Source organism: Mustela nigripes, chromosome 13, assembly GCF_022355385.1.
Source record: "Mustela nigripes isolate SB6536 chromosome 13, MUSNIG.SB6536, whole genome shotgun sequence".
In the NCBI taxonomy this organism is placed as follows: domain Eukaryota; kingdom Metazoa; phylum Chordata; class Mammalia; order Carnivora; family Mustelidae; genus Mustela; species Mustela nigripes.
In genome coordinates this window covers 60,954,467-60,967,042 of record NC_081569.1, presented here as the reverse complement: position 1 = coordinate 60,967,042, position 12,576 = coordinate 60,954,467, and the positions used below count along the sequence as shown (strand labels likewise).

General features: G+C 48.7%; 1 protein-coding gene across 1 annotated transcript in view; it reads left to right on the top strand.

Annotated features, from left to right (window-relative positions):
- Nucleotides 1–11,985, top strand: part of VPS39 (VPS39 subunit of HOPS complex) — a 46,505-nt gene extending 34,520 nt beyond the window's left edge. The window contains exons 13-25 of the mRNA XM_059372606.1: nucleotides 3,098–3,241; nucleotides 3,664–3,805; nucleotides 3,946–4,032; nucleotides 4,374–4,447; nucleotides 4,803–4,901; nucleotides 5,698–5,815; nucleotides 6,315–6,443; nucleotides 7,082–7,184; nucleotides 7,431–7,476; nucleotides 8,327–8,476; nucleotides 8,640–8,774; nucleotides 9,032–9,123; nucleotides 9,886–11,985. Of these exons, the coding sequence (XP_059228589.1) occupies nucleotides 3,098–3,241; nucleotides 3,664–3,805; nucleotides 3,946–4,032; nucleotides 4,374–4,447; nucleotides 4,803–4,901; nucleotides 5,698–5,815; nucleotides 6,315–6,443; nucleotides 7,082–7,184; nucleotides 7,431–7,476; nucleotides 8,327–8,476; nucleotides 8,640–8,774; nucleotides 9,032–9,123; nucleotides 9,886–9,961 (1,395 nt within the window). The 3' untranslated portion in view covers nucleotides 9,962–11,985. The remainder of the gene's footprint in view (nucleotides 1–3,097; nucleotides 3,242–3,663; nucleotides 3,806–3,945; nucleotides 4,033–4,373; nucleotides 4,448–4,802; nucleotides 4,902–5,697; nucleotides 5,816–6,314; nucleotides 6,444–7,081; nucleotides 7,185–7,430; nucleotides 7,477–8,326; nucleotides 8,477–8,639; nucleotides 8,775–9,031; nucleotides 9,124–9,885) is intronic.
- The last annotated feature ends 591 nt before the right edge of the window (nucleotides 11,986–12,576 follow it).

Here is a 12,576-nt window from a genome sequence, read left to right as displayed (position 1 = left end):
CCAGCCCTGCCAGTGCTCTGTAAATGGAACAACAAAGCCCAGATGACAGCACGTCTGTTCATAACATAGTTTACTGAACATTTTAAGCCCCCGTTGAGACCTGCAGCTCAGAAAAAAAAGATTCCTTTCAAAATATGACTGCTCACTGGCAGTGCACGTGGTCACCCAAGGGCTCTAATGGAGATGTACAGTAAGATTAATGTTATTTTCATACTAACACAGCATCTTTTCTGCAGCCCATAGATCAAGAAATAATTTTAACTTTCAAGTCTTCTTTATGAAATACATTTCATAAGCTTCTAGCAGCTATAGATAATGATTCCTCCATACCTGGGTAAAGTAAATTTAAAAAAAAATAAATAATCTGGAAAGGATTCATTATTCTACATCCTATTAAGAACACTCATGATTCATGGGAAGAGGTCAGAATATCAACATGAACAGGAATTTGGAAGAAGTTGATTCCAGCCCTCAAGGATGACTTTGAGGGGCTCAAGACTTCAGTGAAAGAAGTAACTGGGATGCGGTGGGAATAGCGAGAGAACTCGATGAGAAGTGGAGCCTGAAGACATGAGTGACTTGCTGCCAGCTCATGAAAAACTCATGGATGAGGAGTTGCTTCTTACAGAGGAGCAAAGGAAGTGGTTTCTTGAGATGGAATCTACTCCTGGCCAAACTGTTGAAATGACAAAAAGGATTTAGAATACTCCTTAAACATAATTAGTAAAGCAGTGGCAGCGTTTGAGAGGATGGACTCCAGTTTTGAAAGAAGTTCCGTGGGTAAAATGCTATCAGCATCATATGCTACAGAGAAATCATTCATAAAAGGAAGAGTCCGTTGATGTGGCATACTTCATTGTTGTCTTATTTTAAGAAATTGCCACAGCCATCCCAACCCTGAGTCACCAACACTGAGTCAGGACCCTCCACCAGCAAAAAGATTACAACTCACTGAAAGCTCAATGATGGTTGGCATTTTTTAGCAATAAGGCATTCTTAAATTAAGGTATATACATTATTTCATTAGATATAACACTACCATACTATGTAAGCATAGCTTTTGTACACACTGTGAAACCAAGAAATTAATTTGGCTAGCGTTATTGCGATACTTGCTTTATTGAAGTGTTCTGGAACCAAACCAAACAAGGTCTCTGTGGCATGCTTGGGTATGTAGTCATGAATTCAGTTTTTAAAAATTTATTGGGGCCCCTGGGTGGCACAGTCCATTGAGTAGATAGATGATGATTTTTTATTTCAGCTCAGGTCATGATCTTGGGGTCCTGATTTGAGCCTTACGTTAGGCTCTGCACTCAGCAGGGAGTCTGTTGGAGGATTGTTTTTTCCCCTCTCCCTTTGCCCCTCCCCCTACTCACGTGCATGCGATCTCTTGATCTCTCTCTCTCAAATAAATAAGTCTTTTTAAAAAATAATAAAATTTATGGGATTACTGTTGCCAATGGATATCAAACTGAAGTTCTCTAGCTTACTTTTTAAAAATTTAGCTGTATATTGAGAAATCCTTTCCCTGTCAATAAATACTCTTCTATAACATGTTTTTTTTTTTTTTTTTTTTTTTTTAGAGGGAGTATTTAGATGTATGTTTTCTTTTATAGTTTACTATTATGGAGAGATAAGTGAAATTCTCAAGTGAATAATAAAACTGTTAAAGACTGTTCACTCCAAACTTTTGTCACACTGGGCTATTACATATTCCCTGGGCACTTACCCAGAGTCAGAGAACTTAGTAAATTTTTTCCCTGTAAGTGTTCTGAAGACCTCTGTAAGGGGTCCCCTGGGCAGACACTGAGAAATACTGCTGGGAAATTGTAAGCCAGCTACCTGTCACCTGCTACTGGCTTGGTGAAGGTCCCACAGGTCTGGTCAGGCACACATAGCCTCAGCACTTCCTTGACCTTGTGCTCCAGTGGTACCCAGCTATGGCTGGCAGATGGCAGGGAGCACACAGACATGCCTCTGTCTGTACCAAGTGAGAAACATTCCTGGGGCAGAATGTCTCCTAAGCCTGTGGCACTGAGGAAAGCCCTCTATTGCCTGTGTCTTTGCTTTAGGACTCTGAGCACATGTTTTCCCTGGACACCTCTGCTGCCATTTGGAATGTCTCAGTTTAGCTGACTAGTCCTGTGCCAGAGAGATGGTAGAGCATACACAACAGAGGGCATTGCCAGACACTGTATAGTACAGACTGGATGATTCTATTTATAGGAAGTTCTAGGATAGGTAAAAACTGATCTCTAGTGATAGAAATCAGATCTGTGGTGTCAGAGTGGGTGGGATTCTTTGAGAAGAGTCCAAGGGAACTTTCTGGGGTGATAGGAAACATTCTGTTCCTTGATGGGGGTCATGGTTACATGCATGTACATATGTGTCAAAATGGATTTCATGCTTTAAAAGGGTACATTTTATTGTATGTTACTTATACCTCAAGACAGTTGTTGGGTTTTTTTCTTTTTAATAAAAGAATATGGGGAGGCGCCTGGGTGGCTCAGTTGGTTAAGCAGCTGCCTTGGGCTCAGGTCATGATCCCAGGGTCCTGCGAGTCCCATATCGGGCTCCTTGCTCAGCAGGGAGCCTGCTTCTCCCTCTCCCTCTGCTTATGTGCACTCTCTCTCTCCCTCTCTGTCAAATAAATAAATGGAATCTTTAAAAAATAAATGAACAAAAGAACATGGGGATTGGAATTAGACCTAATTTGAAACTTGCCTCAGCTGCTTCTGAGAGATACAGTGTCTGTGCCATATCTTCTTCGCTTGTAAAGTGGGGATGACAGTAATGTCTGCATTTGTTGTAGGTTTACAGTAGGATGATGTAAAATTCTTGTCATAGTGCCTGGGATGTAGTAACTACCTGATAAATAATTGTTACTGGATCTGTGGCAATTTGGCATTCATCTGTCTTGATCCCCAAGAAAAATGATGTGCTAATGATTAGCACTAATGTGCTAATGATGTGCTAATGTGAGATCAGGGTGGATAGGCATGAGCTGTGTTGGCAGTATTTGGAATATTACGTGGTGGCCCAGTTGATAAGGATGATTGAGTCCTGGCCTTAACCCCACATTTTTGGGCCTTGGCAGAAACGAAGCCAGTTGGTAAAGAAGCTGAATGACTCTGATCACCAGTCTAGCACCTCCCCACTTATGGAAGGCACGCCTACCATCAAATCCAAGAAGAAGCTGTTGCAAATCATTGACACCACCCTGCTCAAGTGCTACCTCCATGTGAGTTCTCCAGGCGCTCGCTACCCGCAAGGCTCCGTCCCCAGAAGCTGGGAAAGGGCTACTTTGGGGGACCTGCCATCAATAAGAGTGGCATCTTGGATGATGGCAATCACCCAGCCTTGACCTGACACCTCTGAGCTTCTGGAAATTTAAAGGTTAAGGCAAGATAATTGCCCCAGAATTTGCAGTGGGCTGGTCTTCTCTGGTAAGACTGGGGTTGGTGCTACAGGGTGAACAGGGACAGTGTTTTCTCCCCCCCCCCCCCCCCCCCCCACTCCCCATAGTCCTAGAAAAGGGCAGTTGGCCTTCTCTGGCTTGTGTTCCATACATGGCCTTCCGGCCTGAAGCAGGCCTGGGCTGGGTGGGGTGTGGGGGTGTCCCTTCACGACGCGGTTGCCACAGAAGTCGTGCTTCCTCTGCAGACGAACGTGGCCCTGGTGGCCCCTCTGCTCCGCCTGGAGAACAACCACTGCCACATCGAGGAGAGCGAGCACGTGCTGAAGAAGGCGCACAAGTACAGCGAGCTGATCATCCTGTATGAGAAGAAGGGGCTCCACGAGAAAGGTGGCTGGAGTAGGGGATCAGTTCTGGGAGGGTGGTCTGTGGAGAGGGGATACCCACTGAAGTACGGTGACTTTCCCATGGGCATGTATTTCCTGGAAGAGGCTAATGACTTTTTTGTTGGGCGGGGGCTTCCTGGCCAGCTCTGCAGGTGCTGGTAGACCAGTCCAAGAAAGCAAACTCGCCTCTGAAAGGCCATGAGAGGACAGTGCAGTATCTGCAGCATCTTGGTGAGGCCAACTTTTGAAAGGGAAGGGGGAAAGGATTGTGTTCAAATGGACCTGATCTCCCTCCATTTCTGATTCTGGTGGGTCAGGACTCTCCCTCCCTTATGCTCACCCATCTTTGTTTCTCCACTTGAGGTTAGAGTCCCCACCCCCCACCATGGTGGAACTGTGACAGCCCTTTAGCATGTAATCAGCCCAGTAGGGGCAAGTATCCCTGAGTGACTGGTGTTTGGACAGAACCATCTCTCCTGGAAAGTAAATTCAGGGGCAACCTTTGTACCTGCCTTTGCAGTCGTCCTATGGTCAGGGTGGGCCTCACCTGCCAACCAATCTTTTCCCTCCAGGTACTGAAAACCTGCATTTGATTTTTTCCTACTCTGTATGGGTGCTGCGAGACTTCCCAGAGGATGGCCTGAAGGTAAATCACAGGGATCTCTTGGATTTATCTAGTACCACACTGGGTCCTAATTCTACTTAGGCAGTGGTGGCTGGAGGTGGGGGGTGGATTCATGTAGTTTCTCTGGCATTCAGAGGAGTAGCCTGGGAAATAGGAGACAACGGTGTAATGTAGCGGAGAGAGACTTCCACAGACGTCGGGAGACCAGCGCCTGCGACCTAGCGTGTCACACGAGATGGCACACAGGTGCCATTTGGTAGACCCTTCCCCCTTCAGAAGTCCACCTGAGCCTCCACTGTGTCCGTGTGTTCCATGTGTGGTTGGCAGCACTGCAGTCAAATGGCTCTGCTTCTGGAACCCGGGTTTGTTCCCACAGATCTTTACCGAAGACCTTCCGGAGGTAGAGTCTCTGCCACGGGACCGGGTGCTCGGCTTCTTGGTGGAGAATTTTAAGGGTCTGGCTATTCCTTATCTGGTAAGATCTTTTTTTTAGTCTGAACTAAAAACCTTTAAATGTGGGATCCAGGACCACGTGGGGAAATTGGGCAGTTCAATACTGGGCAATTCAGATTGGGGTTTATGTCACCTGGGAACTGGTAGAAATTTAAGGAAGATTATTTCTACCTCCTCTGAAGAAAGATCTTGGTAGATCAACCTGGAAATGTTACTTTTGATGAATGCCTTCTAAATCTAGATAGAGTACAGAGGGATAGAAGAGAATGGCGTTGGAGAAAAACATCTCATACAAAGCCATGTTTGTATGGCCATTGATTCAGCCAGGGCCACAGGGCAACCAAATTGGTTTTAGGTAGCAGAATTCAAGTATGTAACTGTAACTGCGTGGGCAGATGTGAGAGTTTAGAGGATTATGGTACAAAGTTAATAAAGGAGCTTAGACTACAAATCAAGAAAATAATCCTCGGGGCACCTGGGTGGCTCAGTCAGTTAAGCATCTGCCTTCAGCTCAAGTCATGATCCAGGGTCCTGTGGGCTCCCTGCTCAGTGGGGAGTCTGTTTCCCCTTTCCTCCCTGCCCCTCAACCCCTCTTATGTTCTCTCTCTCAAATAAATAAATAAAATCTTTTAAAAACAGAAAAGAAAACAATCCCTAATGTTTCTGGGTTGTAGTCCAAAATTTCCTGGTGGTTTTAAAAGAGCTATCACTTCATGAGGAGACCATCTGGATGGGACCTGTTGGGCCTTAAAAATGTGAGGGAGACAGAGCTGGATCACAGCATAGAGGGTACCAGGTAGACCCATGTCTTGCCTCAGGAACATGTCATCCACGTTTGGGAGGAGACAGGCTCTCGGTTCCACAACTGCCTGATCCAGCTGTACTGTGAGAAGGTGCAAGGTCTGATGAAGGAATATCTCCTGTCCTTCCCTGCAGGTACCAGTTCTTGTAGAAAGCCAAGTGGCCCTGGGCCTTAGAGGTGACCTGGGACCCGAGGGTGCCATGTGGCATAGGGAAGCAGAACTTCCTCTCCTCTGCGGGGCCCAAGTGGGTGGGAAGTTCCTCAGAGGCACCAGGGCAGCTAAATGAGCCAGCACAGGAGACCCAAGAGCTCTTGTCTGGATCTGGGGATCTCTGAGCATCGCCCCTAGGGGAGGGGGAAGGAACAGATTTGTCTGTAAGATGGCAGCTGTGCTGATAAGAAACAGGTTTGCTTACAGGAGCATTTGTGCAGCTTGTTTTTTTGTATCTCAAGCCGATATTTTGGGGGTCATGCAGAGACCATAAACTAAGAAAAGTACAGCTGGAGCCCACTTTGGGGGCCCTTTCTGATCACCGTGGTGATATCATGAACCCCATCCCTTTCGTTTCTCTTGATGACCCCATATTGCCGTCCAGCAGCAGCCTTTCATACTGAGCTTGGTTTCCTTTCAAGGCAAAACTCCAGTCCCTGCTGGAGAGGAAGAGGGTGAGCTGGGAGAATACCGACGGAAACTCCTTATGTTCTTGGAAATTTCGGGCTACTATGATCCAGGCCGGCTCATCTGTGACTTTCCTTTTGATGGTAAGTGTCTGGCTCATGGCCAGAAGCCACTTCAGCAGAAGGTAATGCAAAAACTCATCCTATTCCTTTCCCCAGTTCCCTACTCTTCCCACAAGTTAGGGCTGGAGAAAGCCCCGTGTTTCAGGCCAGGGCTGCAGTTCTGTGCCATCTGAAGACTCGCTTTTGTACCATGCGTGAGAAGAGTCTCTTTTGGGTGTGAACCACTTGGCAGTTGCTGGCCAGGTTGAGACCTGTTTCGTGCATCAGCACATGTTCTTGGGCAAGTTCATTATTTAGCAATATTTGTAATCTGGCATTGTTTGTCTGAAAAAGACACACATTTGTGTGATGGATGAGCTCCGGGAGAGCAGAGACCAAATTCTTTCCTTAGCGGGAGTGCTTGGCACCTTGTGGGTGCTTTTTATGCACTTGGTCTTTGGATGAGAGTTCTTAGCCAGTTTAGAAGTGATCACAAAAAAGATAGGATAAAGTACTTTCTAAAATAGCTCCCTTCGCCCATTTCTAATTTTAGCAGTTTTCTCCTTGAAAAAAACCCTAAGTAATACAGATACTTTCACGCAGTTGTGTAACAGCTTAGCTTCCCAGCCTGTGCTTACGCAGTGGTGGTGAAGGTTACTCACGTTCCTTCCTCCTCCCAGGTCTCTTAGAAGAGCGGGCACTGCTGCTGGGCCGCATGGGGAAGCACGAGCAAGCGCTCTTCATCTACGTGCACATCCTGAAGGACACAAAGATGGCCGAGGAGTACGTTCCCCGCCCCTTCCCGCCCCCCCACCTCACCACCATCACACTGCCCAGTGAGACCAGTGAGACCGACAGCAGGCCCCGAAGAGGGAGGAGAGGCCGGAGAGCAAGCGGCCTCCCCTCCATTCTGCCTCCCTTGCTGGCCCCCAGTTGTGGCACCATCGTGAGGCTGCTCCCGCAGGCTGAATCCATGACCTCTCTCCATGAGGCTGCTCTGGCCTCGTCTCACCACTTTCTCCCTTTCAGGTACTGCCACAAGCATTATGACCAAAACAGAGATGGCAACAAAGATGTAAGTAGTGACACTGGCCCCATGGAGCATGTGCGCTTTCCACTGCCCCTCGCAGCACAGCCCACCCCCTCGGGGGCGGTCACAGGGGACACTGGTAGGAGTGGCTGAGGTCCCTGATTCTGCACCTGTGTATTGAGGAGAGGCAGGATAACCGTACATCCTGGTTTGCTCGGGATGGTTCTGGCTTACTTATGGTGGTTAGTAGCATCCCTAACCCCTGCAGTTTCGGAAGAGTCCCAGCTTGTATAATAAGGCCCGACAGTTGCGAGGAGGTGCACTTTTGTGCTCTGTCTAGAATGCACATGGATTTGTCCGTGTCTGGTCACACTTTTGACTCTCATGCCTGGGGCATGGGGATAACTGGAATCTAGGCAGTAGAGGCTGGAGTCACTGCTAAGCAGTGCACAGGCCACCCTCAAAGAAGAATTAGCCAGCCCGGAGTGTTGAGTACTGTGTTACTGGCCCCAGTAGGAAAGATGGTGTCTCATTTCAGGTTAAGCCTCGTCTACCAAGATGGGATAGGGTCACAGCCTCAAAGCCAGATTCCTGGGAGGGATCTTTTTGAGTCATTTTGCAGTGTTGGTGTTTTGTCAGTAGTATGATGCTTAATAAATGCAAGGCATTTGGGGGTGGTTTTTTTCTTTCTCTCATGAAAAACAGTCCTTAATTTTTTTATCTCTTCAGTTGACTGACTTTACCAAGAGTTTTTAAAATGTGACAAATGATGAATTTTATGTGCTCCAGGGCAGCTCTTACTAGAGCCCAACCCCTCTTATTTTTAGGTGTGGTCATGCTGGGGGGTTCTGGAAGGCTTACCACCAGCCTGATGTATGTGACTTGTGTGAGACAGGTGTATCTGTCCCTGCTCCGGATGTACCTGTCGCCCCCCAGTGTGCACTGCCTGGGACCAATCAAGCTGGAATTGCTGGAGCCACAGGCCAACCTCCAGGCAGCCCTGCAAGTCCTCGAGCTGCACCACAGCAAGCTGGACACCACCAAGGTCAGGAGCTCTTCTGGGGAGATGAGAGGCACTTAGGGGCACACTCAAGAGAGGACAGGACAGAGAAAGGGACTGAGGTTGGAGAGCTGTGTGGCTTCAGACTTCTCCTCAGGCTCACTTTTGTTCTGTCTCACCCCGTTCCCATCTCTGTTCCTGTCCCTAGGCCATCAACCTTCTACCAGCAAACACTCAGATTAACGATATACGCATCTTTCTGGAAAAGGTCTTGGAAGAAAATGCACAAAAAAAACGGTTCAATCAAGTGCTCAAGAACCTTCTCCATGCAGAATTTCTGAGGGTATGAACCTTCCAGACTCTAGGGGGGGTTGTACTTCTTTAGTATGAGACAGTTACCACATATTCCCCAGAGACAAAAGCAGAGCTTTGTGTTCCTTTAATGCTGTAGCTCAAACTGATGATATAAGCAACTTGACAGTTGCTTGCAAGTGTTTCCATTAGAGGCGTCTGTGGGGTTTGGGGATGAAGCAGCTCTAGCCTCTGCCTTCAGTTCTGTGTTCTGGACGCTGGGGCTTCTGTCCCACTCTCCTCTCACAGGTCCAGGAAGAGCGGATTTTACATCAGCAGGTGAAGTGCATCATCACGGAGGAGAAGGTCTGCATGGTGTGTAAGAAGAAGATTGGGAATAGGTGAGCCTCCTGCACGGCTGTGTGTGGGTCCCACGCAGGATGGATTTCTGCCCTTAGCTGATGGGGAAAGTATGGCTCTTGGCTGTCTCAGCCACTGTTACTTCTTGAGCGTCCAGAGAGCCGTCCTGTTGTGTGTTGCGGGTTAGCTTTGGAGATTTAAAGACTTACAGCATATGGCACGGGGCTCTTCACTTCGTGCCTGTAGAGCCCTTCCCTTCTGGCACCTAGACCTTGTGATGTAACCAGTGGGTGTGTATGAGTCGTATGTGGGTGAAAGTTCTTATCTTTTGGGGTGTGCCTGTGAAGGAAGAAAAAGATCTTTCCATCTGCTGCCTCATGACTTGAGTAAAATCCTGGGCCGGCATCATTCTGTTTGGAGCATATACTCCGGTCTGTCTCCTCGCTTGCAAAAGCAGGGCACTTTGTCCCTTTTCTTACATGAGTGGAAGAATCCTTTTCTTTTAAAAGACCTAACCTGCTGTCTGTTGTTTGAAGTCGTCTAAAACTTGCTCTGATGAGCAGAACCATCTCCATCTTCCATGTATGTCACAGTGATGACTTAAGAAGAAGCATTTCCATGCCTTCAGACTGCATGGAGCTTGTGCTCTGTTTGTTATTTGACAGAGATGGTGGCTGTGTAAACTCAGAAGACCCTAGGTGTGTGCCTTCCCTTGTGATTAGGGTGGGTCGCTTTTGGGAGGGCCCCTGAGTAAGGCGCCTTTTTCAGAAGTCTTCTCTCCTGAGCCATTTTCCTTTCTACAGTGCATTTGCAAGATACCCCAACGGAGTGGTCGTGCACTACTTCTGTTCCAAAGAGGTCAACCCGGCTGACACCTGAGCCCAGCATGCCAGGGACTCTTCATATGGACAGTCGGCTATTCCAGAGTGGGGAAGGAGCACCGGCCTTAGGAATGGGGGGGCTGTTTCCACCACCAGCTGTCTCCCCATTTGGACACTCCTGGCTGCCTTGAGCCGTGGAACATCTCTGAATTTAATCAGACTTGCGGTCTGGTGTTACCAGCTTTTTGATAGAAAAAGAGATTAGCTACACCTTAAATACCATTTGTGTTGCAGGCAGTTTCCGAGAATTTACTACCCGCTTGGACGGGAGGAGGTGGGGAAGGGCATTGTCCTGCCTTTGCACACTAATCACCTGAACAAAGAAAGTGTCTCAAGTGTTGGTAACCGCGAGATTGTTTATGCAGTTTTCAATGAAGACACATGCAGGCCTTGGCTCTGAGCCCCCTGCGCAGTGGCCTGGCACCTGGGAGGAGAGCCGTCCTAGAGCTCCTCTCACCACGCCGGCCGGCCCTGGCTCTCTAGGTGATGACAGTCATTTCTCCATAGTCACCACGACCCCTGTCCCCTGAGTCCTGCCCACTCGTCATGTCCTGTTCAGTCTCCCTTTCGTCCTCACTGTTGATTTTCTTCCTCAGTCTTTCCCTTCACTGCCCACCCCCCACGCTTTGTCTCCCATTTTCCCCACATCAGGAATAGTTGACATATAAACAAGGTAAAATGAGAGGTGAGGGGAAGTCTCGATTTCCAGGATACGCTGATAACTGATGGTCAGGTGTGTTGTAAATAGGTCCTTGGACTGAGAGCTCTATGTCTGGAAGCTTAGGAGAGCATCGTCCTCAGTCCCCCAGGGCGAGTGTGATGGTGGCTCTTAAGGACGGCTATACGACCTCTGAGGCAGACCCATGCAGACGCACCTGCTCCTGGGTCACCCAGCAGCTGCCCAGGGCAGGGTGGCTTGGTCTCTGTGAGCACAGTGCTTTATGCTTTGGCATCTTTCCCTTCACAGCTAGTGTCATCTGCTCATCTCACAGTTGGCCTGGCTGTCCTTCTCCAGCTTCATTTTGTAGGGGTTGGAGGACTGCGCCGGCCTTTTGTAGGTAGGTGGGTCTCTGTCACACATAGGAGCGATCAGATCAGCAGATGACAGGGACGGGAGGTGGGTGTGCTCGTGAGGTGTGTGGCTATGGCTAACAGTGGGAGGTGGCCGCGGCTGCAGCACACGGGTTTATGAAGGAACTCACTGCCAGATCCCTGGAGCACTTGTAAGGGGCAGAGAATACCCCTCCCTGCCCAGGCACTTTAGGCACCCAGGAGGAGTGTCCAGAATGACAGGCAGAAGACCTATAGGAGCACAGGCCCTGCCCCCTGTCCTCCCTGGGGTTTTGCAGACTCAGTCTTGATGCTGCTGTTTCTAACGGTGGGAAGGATGGGTGATGGTGCCCGGCCCTCACAGTGTTTTTGGTTCCTGGCCTTGACAGGCCATGGTTCTTCTTAAACCGCAGCACCACGCCATGTGGGGGATGTGTTGGAGGCTGCGTGGGGGGTGTTGTCGACTTGGCTTCTCCCAGGCACAGTGCCCACGGAGAGTCTGAAGTACAGAGCGCATGCCCTCAGCATCACTCATGCAGGCAGGGACTCTGCTCAGGTTTGGAAGGCAGAGCAATGCTTCGGAAGAGCCATGTCCCACCTGGCCATACCAACCTATGAGAAGCCATGCTGCCCTTGGACCTGTTGGCACCAGCTGGAAGGAGATTCTGCTGGAAGCAGCACAAAAGTCATCAGGCCAACCCTCCCTCTGTGTCGCGGAAACCCGCCCCACCCCACCAGCCCTGTCTCCCTGGCTTGCTATGTTTGTATCTTCCACCCTCACGACTTGTGTGGCACATCTGTTTGAAGCAATAGAATAAAGAATGTGTGTTTTCCTCCTTCTGGAATACATAACCCCATTTTCCCAAACTCTGTTCTTCCTTCCCTCTGTTTGCCCTCTGTAGAGGTATGAAGGTGAGAGACAAAAGCTCTGTAATGACTCATGAAGATCTCATAATAAATGTCATAAAGTAATACACCAGCCTATTTGAGTCTCTCCCCACCCTTTTCTGTGAAGTTTGATGGAAATAACAATGAGGAGAGAGCGATGCTAAGAATTGATAAGAATAAGCCAATTAACGATAAAGAAGTCAGAATGACACCTCTGTTCTCTGTCTTGATCTGTGCCATTCAGCACAGCTAGTGTAACTGGCTGCCCATGTGGGACAGTGCAGACATGGAACATCTCCAGCCTCACCAGATTCTGGGGGACACGCCACCGCCAACTAGTCCCAACTCTTCCCCCCTGCACTTCACATATGACGGCCTCCTGCCTCTTCCTGTAGCTCCTATGGACTGGGAGAGTCATGAAAGTTATGGAATTGGTGGGATTGAAGGACCCAAGTATGTTTGAGAAGGTTGGTCTATTTTGGCCAGCACCAGAAAGGCAGTCTAGTCCTTCTGTGTCCCCCTCTTTAGCCATCTGTGGTCATCCTGAGTTTTCTTCGGAGGCACAGGGCATGTGACTTCCAGGAGACAGTATCGTACAGTGCAGAGCTTGGGATGCCAGATGGCTGTGTGTGCCACAGCCAAGTCCGTGCTCCCACTCAGGCCCCTCCAGTGTGG